We start from the raw sequence: 20,597 nt of genomic DNA, 5'->3' as shown, positions 1-20,597 counted from the left end.
TGTGTTTTTGTTGTCGTTTTGTGAGTTTTCATTTGTTCATTTTCCTCTCTTCCTCAAGTAGTGCCATCGCATTGGGCTTCACGTACCTCCATTTGAGAAACACTGATGTAGAGTACAACAGGAATGCCCAGAATCCCAACGATAGATCTACATCAGTGCCAACATCATACAGTGTGATCCTTTACCTTTGATCAAATCTGAAAACACATTATGGAAAGCCACATGCCTATTGTTTGGATTTCCTTCATAATATTAACAAAACCGACACATAAATGAGATTCACATTATAAAAGGAGAAAAATCTTTCAAGTTCAAAAAGCACTGGGACAATTCTGGTCAATTACTTCAGCTTTTGAAAGGTGATACTTGTACAGCAGAGATGTGCAACCTTTATCACAGTCGGTGCCATAAATAGGGGATTGTCTGATCCGATCAATATTCATGTCAGTGTTTAGGTAGTATGCTACGAATCTAGATCATTATATCCTGGATTAATCTCCGTTAGCGAGCTTCAACTAACTGAACATTCCCTGTCAGAGAGAAGCTGTCTTACAACCGTCAACCACAACGCGCTAATTCAAGCCAGGTGTTTTCAGCCTGAGTACGTGCGTGTTCACATGAAAGGGGTGGAGATTGCAGCATCGAACCAATCAGTACAATGGAGAAAACTGGCAGAGTGAGCGTCTGTACAATGGAGGAACAGCTTATGATCTTAAACGAATACAATGGATTTAAATCCATGATGAGAGCGAAGAGCAACAGTGAATTAGTGCAGTGCACACTAGGGGTTGAACAGGCTAGTCAACTAGTCGACTTGAGTGTTGTCTCGCAACTCTGTCTACGTGACGTCGACTAGTCGCAGTACCTGACTTTTGCCCAAGATGGTGGTGCTACACAGCAAATGAGGGTCCTAGTACCCCTGCACGGCAAGGCAGCACAACATCAAGCATTTCTCCTCAAACTGCAGCTGGTAGGCAGATACTATGGATAATATACATGCTAATGTTAGCTGTAGTGGTAACATGTCTGTGTATTAAACCGATCTGGAAAAGATCAGCAGCTCAGGACGGAGGCTCCTTTGACGGGGGAAGACCACTGTCGTGCCAAAATTTGTGACCCGAAAAAAATCTGTGACCGGAGGTTGCGACAGTTCCATCCCCTGCGGGTTCTGGGCGAAGATTTACTCGCCCTTAAATACGTCTGTAATTGTTCTCCAGTCTGCATTTACTCCACCCACCGGAGCATCATGTTTAAGGGGGAGTAAATAGCTTTAGCACTCTTCTTCTTTACAGCCGACAAGCCACAGCGGTCACAGAATTCTTCGGGTCATATACTTTGGCACAACACCGGCTTCAGTGAAGAAAGCTACCGTAAAAACAGCCCAAACCAAGTATAAACGCCCGGCTCTGAGGAAGCCTTGAGGCTTAACAGTTAGCGTAGACTCACGGTAGGCAAAGCATAGCTTCTATAGCATGTCCCGTGCTCCTGGGGCTGGCGGCGTTGTGCCAAAGTCTGTAACCCGAAAAAGTTTCCTTTAAAGCAAACACATTTTTCCATTTAAGTAGACCTATTTATCACACACACACTGAGATGAGAGCACTTGTAAATGAAAGGATTGCATTATAATGAATACTAATAATGGCTTGGATTTATATGGCGCTTTCTTCGAGGAGACTGAAAGCGCATTACAGAAACCATTATTCATTCACACCAGTCACTCACACAGTCATACCGGTGGTGGTAAGCTACAATAGAGCCACAGCTGCCCTAGGGTAGACTGACAGAGGCGTGGCTGCCATTTCGCGCCTATGGCCCCTCTGACCACCATTCATGCACAATTCATACTCACTCATACTAAGCAATGTGGGTAAAGTGCCTTGCCCAAGGACACAATGACAATGACTCGCTTAGAGCGGGATTTGAGCCCCCAACCCTTCAGTTACTGGACAACCCACTCTACCACTGAGCCATGGTCGCCCACTTAATAATCTTTTTTCCTAAACGCAGCTGTCAAATATGCACCAACCAGGATCTGCTAACGATGGGCAGGTCATTTTCTAAGAGAAATGATTGTTCAGGAGGCGGGACTTTAGTACTTGCTAAGATCCTAGCCAGAACAAAACCTGGTGCAGACCAGGCTAGTCGTTCAGCATAAGTTACCATGGTGATTTAGCTGCATAAGATGTTAGACATTTTGTGTATTTTTGCTGTTGTGTTGTTCATTTTGTGTCTTTTTGTTGTTTTGTTGTTAATTTTTCTGTCATTTTGTGTAATTCTTGGATTCATTTCATTTTGTGCATTTACTTTAGTAGCTGCATAAACTGCTTGTTGCCCATGTCTGTTGAAGTTTTATCTTTTCACAACTGAAGAGCAGAGCATGTGTACCTTAGGGTGAATTGTTGCCACGGCGTTTGTGTGTGTCAAACATAAGGTACACAGGCTTAAACTAGTCCATGGAAGGGTCTGCAAGCTGCTTTGTGTCCATAATGCAGCTTCATCTTCCATATACTGTATATATGAATGTTCTTGCTCATATCATCCTTAAAGTCCATTAACCGTCACCCTAACCCTGTGGTCTGTGTATTATTATAAACAATTCCAATAAATGTACATGTTGTAAACTCAACATGTACATTTACTTAAGTATAGCTTGGTAGTGCAGAGCTCAGTAGCTCACTCTGAACTAAGGGATTTAACTCAACATATTCTGACCTAAACTTTACTGTCATCTGGTGGTAAGAGTGAGTAAAGGTGGCAAATGTGAGGTTTTAGCACAAGATCATAAGATTTCAATATTATCCTGATGCAGGATTTTGTAAACCCCTAAATGACCACATGGGGTCATTGAAAAGTTATCAGAATATTTAATATAAAGTATTAATGCTCATTGGCCCCTGACTGTTACAGCAACTATCATTATTATTAGTAAAGAAATAACACAAAGACATAAGATTGAGTAAATATGTGCCATGTTATTCCTTGGTTACAATCTAAATTTCATTCTCCACCAATAGAAATAAACTGAATTAAAATCAAATGAAATGAAAAAATTCATTTGGTTTGGTGTAAATGAACTTATCTTAAATTTTCCAGAACTGTCCTCCTTTTTCCCCCAAACTCCTGTCGCCTCTTCAATCAACAAATTCTTCACAGTGGCTCCAGACTCCTCCCCCTCAGCTTTAAGGTCACGGCCAAGGTCACGCCAAACTCTCTCTTTAGGATTCAAGACAGACCGATTCCTGTCGGTCTCCGCCATATTAGAATTTCCCATTTCTCTGGAAACGTATAAATGCATGTTATAACATTACAATGTTTCATTACAATGTCCTGCAGTGACCTGGCCTACAGCTGTAGAGGGGAAGGCTGAGAACCGTCTGAAAGGTCTCCGTCGACCCAAGAACAAAAAACCAAAGAGGAAAAACTCATATCCCAGTCAATATTCTAATACTGCATCATCTAAAATCCCCTAAAATTCTCGCCTGACCTCGATGGACAAACATTAAAGGAGTATCTTCAAGACCAGTTGTGCCGTGAGGTAATGTGCGAGAACATAGTCGCTGTAAACAGTAGATTTGCCTCCTCTAAAGTTACGGCAGAGTGCAGAGATGTGGCCGAGATGTACAATCCTGAGATTTGGCCAGTGGGTGCTTATGTGCGGCGTTTTTATGAGCCTCGCAGCAAGGCTAGCGTTACGAGCTCTAAGGGTGCTTCTTTGGGTGGGCAGAGGAGTGGGGCTCAGGCCCATGGCACCGAGGCTTCATGAGTGCAATATATATAAAAGTATGAAAGTGTTTATTTGTACGGTTGCCGTACGGACAACCCCCGATGCTATTGGTATGGTTACCAAAGTACACGTATGTAGCGTTTTAGGATTAGGAAAAAATAGAAATAAAGAGACATTGTATGATCAGTCTTGGTTGAAGAGGTTATAAAGCAGAGTTCTAATCTTTAAATAAATCATTTATCAAATTGAATGTGTGGTTAGACTTATTATTATCGATTAATTTGACGGATTCTATGTAATATTTACACTCAATGCTGAATGCTGCCAAGTGTGGGTTGGTTTTCTGGATTTTAGATTTATGGTTGTGGAATTTACCAAGCAAAATCACCAGATTAATTGTCTGTTGTAGTTTTTTGTTTTTGTATAGCAAAATGATGTCTTTTGCTGTCAGACTTACTGTAACTTTCAAATTATTAATCAAATCTGAACAGTTAAATCACTGGATATTCATAAAACAAGTGCAGTATATTGTCTTCAGTTGTTTTGCTAAAATCACAAATGTTACTTATCTCAGCAAACTTTGAAATGTAAGAATTAGTGGTATGGATATTATTTTATATTGCTTTTCTTTTAACTTGTTTGGATTAGATAAAAAAAAAAAAAGCTGTTGTTCTTTTTGTGTTACTGTTAATCATATGACATCATCAGGATTAGGGGAACGGAAGGAGGGCGGGTTGACTGTAAAAGGAAGCACGTTTATATTCTTCCTCGTGCACGTATTTTACCATTAATGTAATATATTCTCAGATGCATCCTTATGTACATTCGTTTTCAGGAAATCGCACCTCTTGTTATCTCTTAACTTGTGTTCATACACTCACACTGCACTCAGGCACAGTTGTTCTTCTTTATGGCTGCAGCAGAGTTGAGATGAAACTTGTTTTTATGATTGCTGAATGGGACACAGCATGCTCTTACTGTAATACATTATTCAAGCCTCGGTGCAATCAGAACATCTTCCTGTTGGTGTGTCTCTCCACACAAACCAACCAACCACTGTGCTGGTGAAACACCTCAGCTCTGCATCACTTTTATTGAATGCAGGTTAGTATCCATGGGAACAGCCCATCACCTCCCACTGGGTTCCAGTTCCTGACCTGATGCACTTTTTTACTCTCCCAGCACATGTTCACTGATCAAAGCCCAGTGCATACTTTGATATCAAACCTAGAGATGAGTTGTTCTCTGACAGAAAGCAGATCTTTAAAAAAAAAAAAAAAAAAAAATCAAGATTCTTAAGTAATTTCTAACTGCAGAATTTACATATTTACACATGACGCCCATGAGTTCAATCTCCAGCAGATGGCAGGAAAGAACTGAGATAGATCAACATTTAGCAAAGCTAACCTAGCTCTTGGGTCCTGGGTTAGACCCCAGTGGTGGATCGAGGTAGATCTGTGTGGAATTTACATGTTCTCCCCATGTTTGCATGGGTTTTTGTCCATGCACTCCAATTTACTTCCATGGTTAATGATTGTAGTCTCTAAACACTCGTGGTCCGAGGGCCAAATCCAGCCTTTTGGAGAATCCAATTGGGCCTGCAGGAAAAAGTAAACTTGACAGAGAAAACATGAATCATTGTTTAAACAAAACTCAACAATATTTGCAGGAGCTCAATTTTTCCAGCGCTTATATTGCATAATTGCAATCATGTTTCATGTTACTTTTGAATAATACAAAAAAATCTAACAAACCCTTATCATTTTTCCTTGAATTATTAAATGATTCCTTAAATTAAATAGTAAATTAGTCACAAAATCTAGGAAATTTAAAGCGAAGATTGTGTTGAGACTGATTTCTGTCACTTATTGTTTGGAGACTATAATATTGGACATATTTTGTATTTCATGTACCTATACGTATAGAACTAAGTGTAAACTAGTTCACAATAATGTTAAAATTATTCATTTTCTTGCATAAAATCTGTGGCCTACTTGAGATCAAACTGCTCCATATTTGGCTCCTGAACTAAACTGAGTTTTACACCCCTGCTCTAAATCGTGTGAAAGGGCATCATGTGCTATGTGTACCACGCCTTTATGGATCCTTGGATCAATTTTGATTGGTTTATTGGATACGTTCTCTGTAGTGGTTAATAAGAGTAATTATTAGTCCTGAAGCAGAAACACATACAGTATGTACCCAATGTACAAATTAAACATTAGAAAGTTGATCCATCCATTTATTCCTATATAGTAGTGGTTCTCAAACTTTCTTGGCTCACGTACCCCCTTTCTCTTATTTCTTATCTAAGTAGCCCCGACTACAACATTGTGATTAGAATAGTGTGAAAAAACTATAGCGCACAATGATGGAATGAATTAGTGATAAAACATATTTTAAAGAATGTCATTGTAAATAAGTGGAATTAAATAGCATTTATTGCCTCCTGAATAGATTTATATATATAATTTTTTTTTTTTTTTTATCATTTCTGGTCATCTCCAGCCTGATGTGAGTCCTTTGTATTTTCAGTTCATGTTCTAATCAAGATCAATTCCATCATCATTATTAAGATGATCATTTTAACTAAAAAAATAACATTATAAACCCCCATATTTTTAATGCTTTCTTTCTGCATTTTCCACTTTCTCTCTCTCTCAAGTACCCCCTGTAGTCCCATTGCGTACCCCCATTTGAGAAATACTGCTATATAGCAAAGACCAAAACAGAGTTTACATAAAGTTTTACTTTCTTGAAGGTTGCTAAGAAATAGATAACTTTTTTTAATTAAAATAATTATTGCCTAATAATGTATTTTACTTTCTCCAGCTCTTCTTCACCATTTCCTTTATTTATTTATTTTATTTCACACAATTTGATTAAAGAAATATTCCAATATTCACTGTAATCATCGGGGCAGTTTTTTATGGCATTTGATGCTTGGCTCATCGTTTCCGTACCCGTTATAAAATAGCAACATGCTAACTGCGACCTCTTCTATCACAGAGGATGCCACACCACAACATATTTGTTGTATTTGCCAAACTGTTCATCAACAATTCTTTGCTTTGTTCAGAATCAGAAACAGAAAGGAAAGTTTAAAAACCGCACGAGGAATTCAACTTGTCAGTTGGAGCGAAGAACACACACACCAACACACCGAGGCAGCCATCTGCGGTGCCATCGTTGCAGGATTCCACAGAGGATGCCTGATAATTGTGCTCAATAAACACAAATCTATTGTGTAAGTAAAATGCACTTGAGAAACTGAAAGTATGGGGCAGGGGGGTTGTGGGATAGTTCAAAGGTGAGGGCAGACAGGAGAGGGCGTTTCAGGGAACACCTCCACCACAGGTAATTAGTCCCCACTGTAGGGAGGTGTCTAATTATCCTTCTGCCTTTAGATTCCAGTGAGTGGTTGAGTTATAATAAAATTCTTCCAAAATAAGAGCTTGGGTTGACAAATGTAAAAAATACACATAGCATTTCAAAAGGAGACATTGAAAAGATCATTTACATAGTTTGACATTATATTATTTAGAAAAAAAATCTTTATTTTCTTATTTTTAGCTCAACTGCTTGTTTTTTTTTTTTTGTTTTTTTTTCTGGGAAAACTTTCAAGTGATAAACCCAAACCACAAACATGAAACATCAAACAACACACAGCGCCATCTACACTGGGGGAAAATAAACAGTGGAACAAAGCTCAGAAAATATGAGAGACTTTTCACAAAGGCTGTAGCTCCATAATGTATTTCTAGATGGAAATGTAAATAAAAAAAATTAAAATTAAATACTGCAACCATGTTTTCAGAACAAACACTTGCGTATAGAAATGATTCACTGACTTTTCCAGTTGCTCCGATCACATTGGAAATGGCTTTACATATAGAAAACCTCAGGGTCTTGTTGATGGCTTACATTCATTTTTGAGGGTGTCAGAAAACCATTAATAAAATAGAATTATAACAGAGAAAATATACTCAGCTATTCTGCATACATGTTCCTTTTATTTTGGATTTTAAGCAGCTAAGCATTGCAAATATTTCCTGAGGCGCAAAGCTGTTCTCAAACGTTCATTTCTTAGAGGTTTTAAAAATAGGACGTACATGAAAGTCAATGTTAACAGAAAAGAACTTAAAAAAAAACAAACTGAAAACAGATTTACTATGAATTGCAAATGTGACCTCACAGTTTTGTTGATCTGTGCAAACATTCAAAGTTCACTTTTCTTCTTCATGCTTGGCGGAGAGAGGGCTGTCAGTGTTGGCCAGCAGGGGGCAGCACAGTCACCAAATAATCCAGACTTCACCAGGTGAGAAGTTTTAACATCAAACACAGCAAGATATCATCCTCGTACATTTTGGAAATCACACCGGGGAGCGTACCTTCTTTCTGTGTGAAAATGGAACAGAAGCAACACGTTTTCAATGTGAAATTGCAAAGTAGCATTACCGGACGGACACTAAACCAAGTGGGCAGCATTTCAAGTCCAAACAGTGGAGAGGTATCCCAGTGACATGGGGTGGGGGAGGGGAACAGTGCACAAACCCCTCCCACTTGGATTCAGCTGTTGAACAAATCCCAGATCCATCTTCAACCTGTGAGTGTGGAGCATGGTTAGTGTATGTATACCATTTATTTAAAAAAAAAAAAAAAAAACAGACTGTAACTCTTCAGGGTTCAGTTTATGTTGTTGAAAAGAAGAATACAATTTTTTTTTTTAACCTCAATGACCAACATCACTATCAAGATACTGATAATCCATCCACAAATAAAATATAAAACAATCTTCCCCTGAAATAACTTCATACAGTAGTATTTTTTCAAAATCAATAGGAAAAAACACGCACAATGTGAATAAACACACAATACTGTCACATTGTAGGCTTCGTATGACACCTAGTCTGCTTTACAAACACTAACAGACACAAAGGAAACTAAATGAAGTCACAAGCAGCCACGCCCTCATGCATTATAAACAGTTCACATTATAGCGACTTTACAAAAGAGAAACAAATGGGAATTAAACCATATTGAAGCTTGAGGGCTGAGTGGGGAGAGGCAGGGTTTGTTTTGGTTTTGCTGTCCCGGAGTCAAAAGGTCAAAGGTCAGGACTGCTGGCCTCCCCATTGGCTCGCCACAGGTTGTCGGAGAAGCTCCTCTACGTGCCGAGCCACGTCCATGGTGTCGTCCAGGTCAAAGTCTCCGTCTGGGTCCAGCATTGTGTCGCTCCTGCCGCGGCACACAGAATGGATGGGACTAATCAGGCCAGCTGGTAAAGTAAACGCACAACGTGCACACACGTGTGCTCGTGTGTAAAAAAGACTCACATGGGCGGGTAGATGCCGTAGGCATGAGGGTGATTCACAGTTGCTGGGGATGCTCCTTGATCCATAAAGGTTTGGTTACCAACACTCAGGTCTGGGTTAGCTGTAGCAAACCTGAACACAGAAAGAACATGTAAACTCATAAAAATAATACACATGGAGACTGTTTTTAGGTGTTAGAATAGACTATTTGACGTTAGAGCTAGACGATTTATTGAGTTTCAAGATATGTCGCATTTCTATTTTGGAGATATAAAAAAATACGATAGATTTGTATTTTTTATAGTTTATTTTGTTTTAAAATACTTCTCAGTACAGCATAAAAAGCACAGTTTGATGGATTGCTGAGTGCACTCATCGATTAATTTGATTAGAAATAAACTTTGATAACTATTTTGTTGCCTCGTTGACTTGTTTAATTCACGTGGCTACTATGTGGTGCATTAAAATCAGTTGAAATCCGACGGCGCATAGCACCCGGAACTTTGGTGGAGCTCGTTTCCACACGGCACAGCAACCGGAAACGGAAGTGGGGCCAGGCAAGGCGAGGCTGCGTCCAAATAGTCCCCCCTATCTCCTTTCCTATCCACATTTATTTATTTATTTCACTTGTTTGCACATGCTGTCAAAGGTCAACACTACAAGAAGTGCAATCATTATGAGACAGCAATGCATGTTTTGTTATTGCAATTAAATAAATTAATTAAAACTATCTACTTTAACCCCCAGAAGTGGTCGCCATGACAAAAGAGTACAGATTTTCTTTCAGCTGAGGAAAGGAGACGTTCTAACCTAGACGTTATTTGGTGTATTGTCCTGTTTCCGAACGTTTATTATTACTTTAAACATCCATATGGGGTGCTGGAACAATAAAAGTCTTTGGAGAGGCTCAAACATTTTTCTAAGGCTCGTTTCTTATTGGAAACGTTAAATTCAGCCTCCGGATGCTGAACATTGTGCTCCATTAATAATAACAATAACCCACCACGCCAGCTAGTAAATCCTCTAAGCTGGACTATGGTGATAGTTTATTACATTGTATCATTTATAAAATACCTTAGCTGGGCCAAAAAAAAAAAGGCTGGGTATGCAAACAGTAAAACGAAATAACACACAAGATAAAAACCTTGGAGCTCATTTTCATCAGTTGCCTAAGCAACTACCATTAGCGTGTTTTCCAGGCCGTACTGCATCATTTGTGACCGTTCTGTCTTTGGCAGTTGAGCCAATCCGTGGAGATTGGCAGGGAGCGTAGCTGGCGAGCTAACAAGCCTAACTCTAATGATGAGTGAGAGACGAGCTCGCGCAGGAAGCCTTAGCCATCCTTAATTGGCCTCCTCCAACTCTGAGGAGCTAACTAATAGCTGATCTGAATTCAAGGTCCAGTATTTAGTCATTAATGCTCCGAGTAGCTTCAGAGTGGACGTTGGAGACACCGAGGATGGATCAATTGAAACAAAGTGAAGGATACTCACTCAGGCACCACCTGTTTGATCTGTGGCTTCACGTAGCCATCCACAGCTTTAGCTTTAACACAAAGGGACAGAGTGAGTAACAGTGGAGAGGAAACACTAGTTGTGCTGTGGAAGGGACTCGGAGTGTGCTTACAGAGGGGTGGGGTGTAATACTTGGAGAAGACCTCATCCTTGGGTCTGTCAGCGTAGAGGAACAGGAGGTGGTTGAGATCACTGATGCGGTCGGCCAGAGAGCGAATGGTGAAGTCTTTGGTCGTGTAGGGCATGAGGTTCCAGACCATTCTCTCACCTGAACAAACACAGCAGCCTCAATATTAGCAGCAGCATGATGGCTTCCTTCACAACTGCACGATAAAGAAGGCTGTCTGCACTAAATAAATACAATATGAGGTGGAAACGGTTACAGCAGAGGTTCTTAACCTTTTTCGGGTCGTGACCACATTTTGATATCACAAATGTCCAGTGACCCCAGAGAATTTAGATTTTTTTCTAGAATTAGTTAGATGTCACAAACAGAGAGTAGCCAGGATTAGTGCTATAACCTCAGATATTTTTATACTGCATTTCATTTGAAATAGGCTCATATTTTAGAATGTTTAATTAAGTTTGGGGGTTTTATTTATTTATTTATTTTATTTTTATTTTTTTACCAATTACTAGATTTTCTAGGCAACCCCACATGGGGTCCCGACCCCAAGGTTGGAAAACCCTGTGTTAAAGCATCAACAGCTGATAGAACTGAATATTCACCTTCAGCTCCATTCATATCCCACTGCACAATACACTTTATAGTTGATTTTTCCAATCTTTTCCACCTCATACATACACTATATATCTGTATTACGTTTTAAATTATTATAACTATTGTTATTATACTTGTATTTTCTCTGTTTTGTTTTGTTATTTGTTTCAAATGTGTCTGTTTTTCTTAGTGGCATCCAGTGTGGACAGCAAAGTGAGAATTTAATTGTACAGGGAAACATGTTTTCTTATTGTGAAAATGATAATAATAAACATTTTGATTCTTCAACTTAGGTGAACAAAAAACTTCCAAGAAATGACTTGATTTCATGCTCTGATGCACTCCAATTGTGACAATCAGCTTGAATTCCCTGATAAATCACGATATTTATTGTCAATATAGATGAATTGTAATAAAATACAAGTCATTTACAGGCAAATTAGGTTTCTTAATACAGAAATAACATACAACATACAGTATTATTTTGGTAAAACCTAAAAAGAGAGCTCTGTATAGTTATAAGTTACACACTAGACAGAAATAGTCGATATTTATTAAGAATGATATAGAAAAAGGAATCATTTGAGAATTAAAAGACTTTAAGGGTGATTTGAGTATCATTGGTGACTCTTTCTTATACCAAATCAAGATATGTCACCATACTTCAAACCAACATTATAAAACTTGAAGAGAGAAACAACTTTACAAATAATTTCTAACGGCTGCAGCATTAACCGATCATACTACGTGTGGCTTTGATAAATAGACATGCAACCTAACCCTCTTTTTCACTTTTTTTACCTGCTTTATTGGGGTTTTCTGCCACCCATGCGATAGTAATTCCTCCAATCTCAGAATCACTGAATCGCAGAAGGAAGGTACCGTTGGGTTTGGACATCACCATATCTTGAGCTTGTTGCTTGTTCACAAAGCCCAGTATGGCTCTGTCAAGAGAAAGAAAGAAAAGTTGTGCTTTTAATTATCCGTGTCAGAATCCTTCTTTTCCGCCACGAGAACGTTACAATGGAAAATAATCATCTCTTCAGCTGTCAGAACAAATAGAAAAACATTAACTCTGTCACAGGAGTGTCAATACATAGTGAATGGATGTTTTCCAGCATTGAAACGCTCACCCGTCATTCCAGTGTGGTTTGAGATGCTTTTTTGTCAGTTCCATCACACCATCAAACCACTGCCAAAATGTGAAATTCCTTCCTGGTAAGCTTTCCTGTAAAGAAACATGGTTTAATGCATTCTTTTGCCACGGTTCACCTTATGCATTGAAACTAAAGCCTGGTATATGGTTCTGCGTCAGGACCTACGCAGAGTTTGGCCAACTTTACTTCTGCATCGAGGGAACGCATTGCTGTGCGATTGGCCGCCATGCCACTAGGGGGTTGTGGCTGTGTGTGGTTACAGAGGAGCATTAAAAAGCTCTTGTTTATCTTCCGGTCACAGAAAACAATGTTTTTATGTACAGGGATGAGGCAGAGTAGCGATAATAACAGTAAACACACACCTTTTGTCTGTGATTTACGCAGAACCATATATCAGGCTTAAGTCTTTCTCTGCCTCAGGGGTGGACTGGCCATCTGGCATACCAGGCATCGTCCCGGTGGGCTGTCGACCCAAAGTGGGCCAGTCGGGTCGGCTGCGTGTTTTTTTTTTTGACTAGCGAGTAGAGGCAGACATGGTAACAAGTGGCCAAAAATTGTCCAAAAGTGGCAAAAACGTGGCAAGAAAATAGTGTAAAGTGACTCAAATGGGCCAAAAGCAGTTAAGAGTGGTCAAAAAATGGGCAAATAAAGAGGCACCAGGTAGTACATAATGGCAAAGGATAGTTTAAATGGGCACAATGTGACAAACGACAGCGAAAAAGGGCAAAAATGTCGAACAGAGAGAGGCCAAATATAGGGAAAAAAGGAAACAAGTGGTATTTCTTGGACAAAAGGTAGCTTATTTGGATTAAAAGTGGCCAAAAAAATTAAAGAAAGGACAAAAATTGGATAAAAGTGTCAAAAAAAAGTTGCAAAAATTGACAAAAAATAGGAAAAAAGAGATATTTATTGGCAAAATGAAGCTAAAGTTTGAAAAATGGCCGAAGCCAATGGGGAAAAGGGGTTAAAGTTCCCTCATTTTAAGGTTTTCTGGGGAAATAATAATTAAAATTAAGACATAAAGAGCCACATGTTGAGCAGCCAAATTTGATCCTGGTTGCCTGTATTTAGATGTAAGCAGAGCAGCTCTTCTCTTCTTTATGCCGCCTATGAAACAGCAGAGTCGCCCCCATGCGCGCACAGATATTTTCAGCTCACGGATTTTCTTTATCAAATTTCGATAAATAAAAACATTTTACATAGACTGTTTTTACTTTTACTGATTTTTAGAGCAACCCAAAGCAGCATAAGTTGTCATTTTGACTGAAAAAGCTGTTAAATGATCGTGAATGCTTCACCTCCTACAGAACTCAATGGGCTGAAAGGGGCGACGCACAGGCTCTAAAACGGTAAAGTAGTCACAGTTTTAAAAGTTAATAAAACCAATATGGTGCAAAATATCGCGTTTTGTTAGGCATAGATCTTTTAATAAGGACATTTAAAAGGTTTTAGGCCACGTTTGTAAAAACAGTGGCAGATCCCTTTAATAACAGCTTGTACAGTACATGGTGTAGCTGATAATGTAGTGGGCTGGTCTGGACAGAGAATGCCAGGGCTGAATTTTGGTCTGAATCCACCCCTGCTCTGCATTAAAATACTGAAGACAGCATTATTCACCTAAATAATCACAACATTCTTTGCAATAAAGCATATTTTAAATAGCACAGTAAAACTCGCTATTTTTATTAAAAAAAAAAACCCAATCGTTTATTCTTATAGATTTCATCTTTCTCGTATCTCTGTTGCACATGTGGTTTGATCAAACGTGTGTACATGTGCTTGTATATCGCTGCCTGTGTGTGTGTGTATCCTAAGTGAGAAGTGGCTGAAACGTAATGTTCCTGTCATCTAATGAGACAGATGGTTTGTGTTGAATGGGAGCGCATTCTCTGTCCTCGACTAGAGCCAGAAAATGAGGCCTCTGGCGTTTCTCTGTGTGGACAAACAGGTCCATTACTGGGAGAAGCTGGCCAACAATGAGCCGCTCTCGCTGGAGTGGAGCAGAGTAGGGCTGTAGGGATGCGGCAAATGGAGCGAGAAACATTTGTGTGCATGAATAACATAGTGATGGTAAACCGAGACATGAAGGACAAACATGTGGGTGACATGTTATAGTGAAATCGGCCTGTGGGCTTTTGAATAATTAATTGTGGTGAACATTATGTCAAAGAGCAATGGAGCAAAAAACCATACATTAAACCAGAAACATGGTGGAGGTTAGATGTTTGTCATATTCCTTGATAGCAGTGAACAAATAAGATCACAACAGAAGTTATGTCGTGATGAGAGATAAGACGAGACTAATGGCCAGGGTCTTTTCTAGCTTTGTGGGGGCCTAATGCAAGATGCTCTTTGGGAGTCTCTATTGCAAAACCTGGGCTCAGTGACCCCCCCCCCCAGGGGGATGCCAAAGATCTTGGAGGGATTGCAAGGCTTTGTCTGCTCTGAGGCAACCAAAATTAGATTTTCAAATATTTATAAAAACCATGATAAAGCCGTTATTAAGTCAGTGATACTCAACATGTGGCTCTTTATGTCTTCATTTGAAATATTATCCCCCTAGAAAACCTTAAAAAAGCGAATTTTTTAAGCACTTTTTACCTATTTCTTTGGCCATTTTGCAACGTCCTTTGTCCCATTCTTGCCCCTTTTCAACATTTTTGACACTTTTTCAGCTACCCTTTGCCAGTAAATACCTCTTTTTCCTATTTCTTATTTCTTTTTTTTTTGCAAGTTCTTTTTGACACTTGTATCCTAATTTATGTCCTTCTTTTAACTATTTGTTTTTGCCATTTTTCATCCAAATAAGCTTTCTTTTACCCAATAAATAATTTTTTTCTACACATTATGCCTCTTTTTGTTCCACATTTTTGCCCTTTCTATTATTGTTTGCCACAATTTGCTCATTTAAGCTAGCTTTTACATGCCACCCGTTTCCTCCTTTCTGCCCATTTTTGACTGCTTTTGGCCCATTTTAGTCACTTTTGACTCTTTCCTTTCCATGTTTTTGCCACCTTAAGACCATTTTATGCCACCTGTTACTCTATTTTTGGCACAGACTTTATCACCATCCGCATCCAATACTGAGCTCCTCGCTCGTTTCCCGGCCGATGACTTTCATGACTTTATCTTTTTGGCCCACTATTTCTCAGCCCCACCCGGGGCATTTTTTTCCTCCTGTCTATTTATTCCTGACTAGTTAAAGTTAGCAGACCCTTTGTCCATTCCGCCCATGAGTTCCCGCCCCCGCTTGGCTAATGTAGTGATTGACAGCACTGCCAATGATTGATTGACAATGAAAAACAATGGACCAATAATATGTGTCAATGGCCGCTGGCAACACACTGCTAGCCAATGATTAGTAGCTGGCAGGCCCAATTGGAGGGGATTTAGAAAATGAAAAAACGTGTACTGTCCCACATTGATAGGTTATGTCAAAAAAATTATAAAAAATATTTAAAAAAAAAAAAAAAAAAACCTAAAAGTAGCGTAGTCTACCCCTGCTGATGCTCACCCTGTTAAATTGGGACCAGGTCATGGTCATGCCGCGGTAGTCCTCTGGGTTGTTGCTGGAGCTGCTGAAGGCCTTCTGAGCAAGAAAAACCAGGTTCTCCTCAGAAAGGCCACGGTTGCTCTGCACCTCTGCCTTGTACTTCATGTTGATAGCTTCACACAGCTGAGGCCAAAGCACCTTATCAGGCACGAGGAAAGGCACTCGTCCCTGAGGAGAGACAAGAAAGAATAACACATTAATATTTATCCCAAAGACTCATTTATTGACTTATTCAAATGACCTAAACACGTCAATCAATCACCGGCTCTGCAAAAGCATTGTCCCACAGCACGGTTGCAGTGGCGTTATTGTCCTGGCTGCCGTGAACTATCACCACCACAGGAAGTGAAAGCGTCTGTCGAGGAAGAGGAAAGAGAAGGAAATCTAAAAGAACCATCGATCTTCAGAACGCACTGCTTCATTTGGGTTAGAATGAGTGATTTTGTATGACATCCTTACTAATGCTTCATACCTTCACTTGAAAGACCAGCTCATTGCTCCCAACGCTAAACTGGGACTCGAACAGAATGGTGAACTTCTCCTCTGTAACAGATTCGGCTCCTCGTCGGTCCGACCGCTTGATCCTCTTTAGAGACTAATTTACAAAGAAGGACAGGGGAAGCTTTTGGTTTTCAGTGTAGATAAGACAGGGTTTGGGTCACTTATAGTTGTAATCGGTAATTAATTATAACTATGGCGTATTTATGAATAAAATCGTAATTGTAAAAATATGTTGCTGTTAAATTGTATTTGAGTTTAGATAATTGACTTTACAATTGTGATTGGCATGGACATTTTATATAAACTGTCATTTACAATGTAATAAGCCTTTTCACACTCTGGAACTGCGCACGCGCGACCTGGGGGGTCATAGGTCGAGAGGGATTAAAACGTCAACAAGCTCGTTCACTCCGTTGATATTTCCAACCTAACAGCGTTTGCAGTTTTATTCCAGAGATCTTTAGTGTTTTAATCATGTTTATATTATTAATAATACACATATTCAGACTCGAGGAGATGACCAGGGTTTTCCGCTGATGCCACTTTCGGCCGATCCGAGCACTTTTAAAAACTAATGGAAACAGCTCAGCAGCAGTATGGAAGCAAGGGCAGTCCCCTCGCTTCCACACAGATGACCCCTGGTTGACTAAAACACCGACTATCTGAGTCTCCAGCGTGGGCAATTTGGACTTTACCCGGGAATGAAGCGCGTATCGGAGCACTTTTGTAAAACCGATGGGAGAAGCAGTATTAAACAACACACCTCCTCTGCTTCCTACTCCTGTATTTTCTCTATTTACCTTTACTGTTGGTATTTTTTTTTTTTTTGACTTTTGTAGTTGTTTGAACAACTGCAACGTGTCTTTGAGTTTTTGAAAAGTGCTTATAAATAAAATGTATTGTTATAATTGATGGTAAAGCGAGATTTCTGAGCGTGAAAAGCACAGTATGAGTTCTCACTTTGAAAAGGTACATTTAAGAGCTACACCATTCACTAACCAGGTCCATGATTATTTTTATTAAGCTATTACTTTAATTCAATTAACACATTTGAAGGAAGTGCACAAGATGGACAGTCCGATAAGTGAAACAGCACTGTTTAGCTGATTAATCATCACTGTTTAAAAGCCAGGAAAAACCTGAATTTTTAGCTCGTGTGCAGCACTAGCTTTAGCAGCTAACTCGTCATTTTTGCCTTGCAGATCGATAATACGTTTCTGCAATTTTTTTTTCAATCAATGCTCCAACAAAGAAAAAAATAATCTAAATCTCTGTCATATCTCAGACTCGCTGTTTACACCTTCAGCTATGGCGATTTTATTCCTCTTGACCTTTGACCTCATGCACAAGAACTGAACGAGAGCGAAATTTCCGAGAGTGAGAAAAGGCTTATTAAACACAAAACTGGAGACCAGTGTTATAGTTCTATGGTTTACACATAGGCCTATGTAGTAAACCATTATTAAAAATGTTCCATATCAACTTTACCCATTAGTTCTCTTGATGATCATTGTACCATTTTTTTAAAAAGTTGAAATCTAGGGGTATATTGAAGGAAGCCTAAGAAGGAAATCAATAGATTAGAAGCAAATGGGCTGATAGATAACATTCTGACACACCTAAAACACTGAGGTTGTGACAACATTCCACAGAAGGTGAATGACATGAGGTTAAGCTGAACAAACTAATTTATGTGAGTAATACACAAACACACCATATACAATATAAACATATAAATGCAGTACAGTGCACAAAGTTTAGGTTGGTGTGAGAAAAAAGATGCGAACCTGACAAGGAAATAAGCATAAGTATTTCGTATTTGCCAGGGAACAAGATGTAAGGATTGAAATCAGCTTCTTCTGAATTTGCTTTTTTATTTTGTGCAAATTGGTCTTGTTCGGCATTGTTTGCGGCCTAAGATCAGAATCCTCAGCTCACAACTGCGTCTATGATCCATTGCCTTTAATGTTTCTTAAAAAACACATCTTTTGTTTAGATATCTGTGTGCGGGACAGAGTTCTTGCTGGAGCTGTAAAGCTTCCCTGTGTCTGGACGACATAGAACTCTGGCACCAATTTGAGGCCTTTTGAACAGGTGTCATTTTTATATCAAGAGTGATTGATGATCAGTAGCATCTAATTGCTAATAATAGCGAATCATACAATTGACCATAATTCCACATATTCCTTGAACTGAGTAATATTTTTCCTTTGAATATTGTTAATTCACCCAAAATAAACAAAAAAAACCCAATTATTATTCATATTTTTTGTAAAATAAACTAAAACAAAGTTACAGCAGTTTTCCCCACACGTGTGAAACCTTTGCTCTGTACTTTAAAAATACTGACACATGCTGCAGAAAATACAACATATTAGCCATTTCCTGTGGTAAAAAAGAGCAATAAAATCACTTTCTACTCAATGGTGGATTAATTGCCTCCATTGGACCTTCAGCGCATTACAAACCATGTTCCTGAAGTGGGCGGTGAGAGTGCCTGTAGTCTGGTGGTACTCCATCACACAGTTATTGTTCAGAATCTCCCCACTGCTGTCACTGAGAACAAAAGACACAATTAAAGAGTCAATCAGCTTCACCATTTGCTGTGACGCACTCGAGTGCTGAAAATTACATTCGTCCCAGAACTAATTTGACAAAAACACTTCTTATGACAGCAAGATAATGACGACTGAGTATGCAAGCTCCAAAAAAGTTGATAATCAAATGATTTTGTGTGCAAAAGTTGAGCTTGGACCATCTTCATTATTTCTTCATAAGAAACAGCCAACGAAGGTGTCATCACAGTTAAGGTCGATTTCAATTTACAGTTACAATTACGATTTAAATTATCCAAGTTCAATTACAATTCAGTTACGATTGCAGTGAGTGGCATTTTTCCCAATTACAATTAAATTGTGATAATTTTTTATCCCCTGAAAGTCATTTGCTGGAATAAAGCACTGGAACTCTTTGGACAATGAACTTAAAACATGTTCAAACATCAATCAATTTAAGAACAAATGTAAACAAAAAATTATCAAGTCTTATGTAAAGTAAAGAGAAAAAAAAAAAAAGAAAAAAAAGTTGAAGAAAATTGCGTTTGTAATCCACAGTCTACTGATATGAAGCCATTTATGTTTATTTATTGTTTATGAGAATGGGGTAGGGGTTAAATATGACTGTCTTCATCCTACTCTTTATGTGAATGTATATTGTACATTCCATCATAAAAGAGCAAATAAAACGAAATTAAATTATAATTATGTTCTCAATGACTTAAGTTCAATTACAATTAATTGCTAATCTGATGACCCTGATTACGTTATTACCCCTCTCCCCACTTAAAGCCAGGATCATGTGACCACCTGAGTGGGCTAATTCCAAGCCAACAGTATCAGCCGTAAAAATAACAAGGAAGTGACAACTCACCAACCAGAGACAGCCTCTCTAATTCTCAATACCTCTATCTGAACTGCTGAGCGGGCTTTTTCAAGCCAGCAGTATCAGTTGTCAATAAAGAACACATAACACAGCCTTCAATTTCTTTCCTTCCAGGACTTGCTAACATCCACAGAATACACCACATCATGGCAATTATTGGAAGTGGGCATCATGGCAGGGTGCGCCATATCCCCTTTAGCCTTCACCATGGCAATGGACGTGATCATCAGGGCATCTAGGTAGGAGAGGGACAGAAGGCTGGACAGCGGCTACCTCTGATTCATGCCTATATGGACGACATGACCACGTTGACCTCAACCATTGCATGTACAAACGCCTGTTGGAGAAGCTTCATTCCACCTTTCCATGGCCAAGTATGAAGTTGAAACCCGGCAGATCCAGGAGCATATCCATTGTCAAAGGAAAGTTTGCTGAGCAGAGGTTCTACATTAATAAAACACCCATTCCATTTGTATCAGAGTTGCCAGTGAAGATCCTAGGGTGGTGGTACAATGCAAGCCTTAAAGACAGAGTAATGCGACCAACTGAGGGAAAATGCAATCAAAGGACTGGTAAATAGTGACAAGACACCACTTCCAGGTAAGCTGAAACTGTGGTGTCTGCAGTTTGGGTTGCTCCTCTGCTTGATGTTGCCTCTTACTGTGTACGAG

The 20,597-nt window shown here is 39.2% G+C and overlaps 1 protein-coding gene across 3 annotated transcripts in view; it reads right to left on the bottom strand.

The window, feature by feature from the left end:
• Positions 1 to 6,995: 6,995 nt before the first annotated feature.
• Positions 6,996 to 20,597, bottom strand: part of stat5a (signal transducer and activator of transcription 5a) — a 74,918-nt gene continuing 61,316 nt past the window's right edge. For 2 of the 3 annotated variants that reach the window (XM_028455504.1, XM_028455505.1), the window contains exons 11-20: positions 18,954 to 19,041; positions 16,457 to 16,579; positions 16,247 to 16,339; positions 15,946 to 16,152; positions 12,408 to 12,502; positions 12,076 to 12,218; positions 10,666 to 10,821; positions 10,533 to 10,584; positions 9,061 to 9,171; positions 8,397 to 8,962 (exon numbers count right to left, since the gene is read on the bottom strand). In XM_028455504.1, coding sequence (XP_028311305.1) covers positions 8,839 to 8,962; positions 9,061 to 9,171; positions 10,533 to 10,584; positions 10,666 to 10,821; positions 12,076 to 12,218; positions 12,408 to 12,502; positions 15,946 to 16,152; positions 16,247 to 16,339; positions 16,457 to 16,579; positions 18,954 to 19,041 — 1,192 coding nt within the window. In that variant the 3' untranslated portion in view covers positions 8,397 to 8,838. Of the gene's footprint in view, positions 8,329 to 8,396; positions 8,963 to 9,060; positions 9,172 to 10,532; positions 10,585 to 10,665; positions 10,822 to 12,075; positions 12,219 to 12,407; positions 12,503 to 15,945; positions 16,153 to 16,246; positions 16,340 to 16,456; positions 16,580 to 18,953; positions 19,042 to 20,597 lie in introns of those variants that run through there. The other variant, XR_003674646.1, reaches the window with a different exon arrangement.

The sequence above is a fragment of the Gouania willdenowi genome, chromosome 8 (genome assembly GCF_900634775.1).
Source record: "Gouania willdenowi chromosome 8, fGouWil2.1, whole genome shotgun sequence".
Classification (NCBI taxonomy): domain Eukaryota; kingdom Metazoa; phylum Chordata; class Actinopteri; order Blenniiformes; family Gobiesocidae; genus Gouania; species Gouania willdenowi.
The sequence above is the reverse complement of the archived record's forward strand: the minus strand, read 5'-3'. Positions and strand labels throughout refer to the sequence as shown.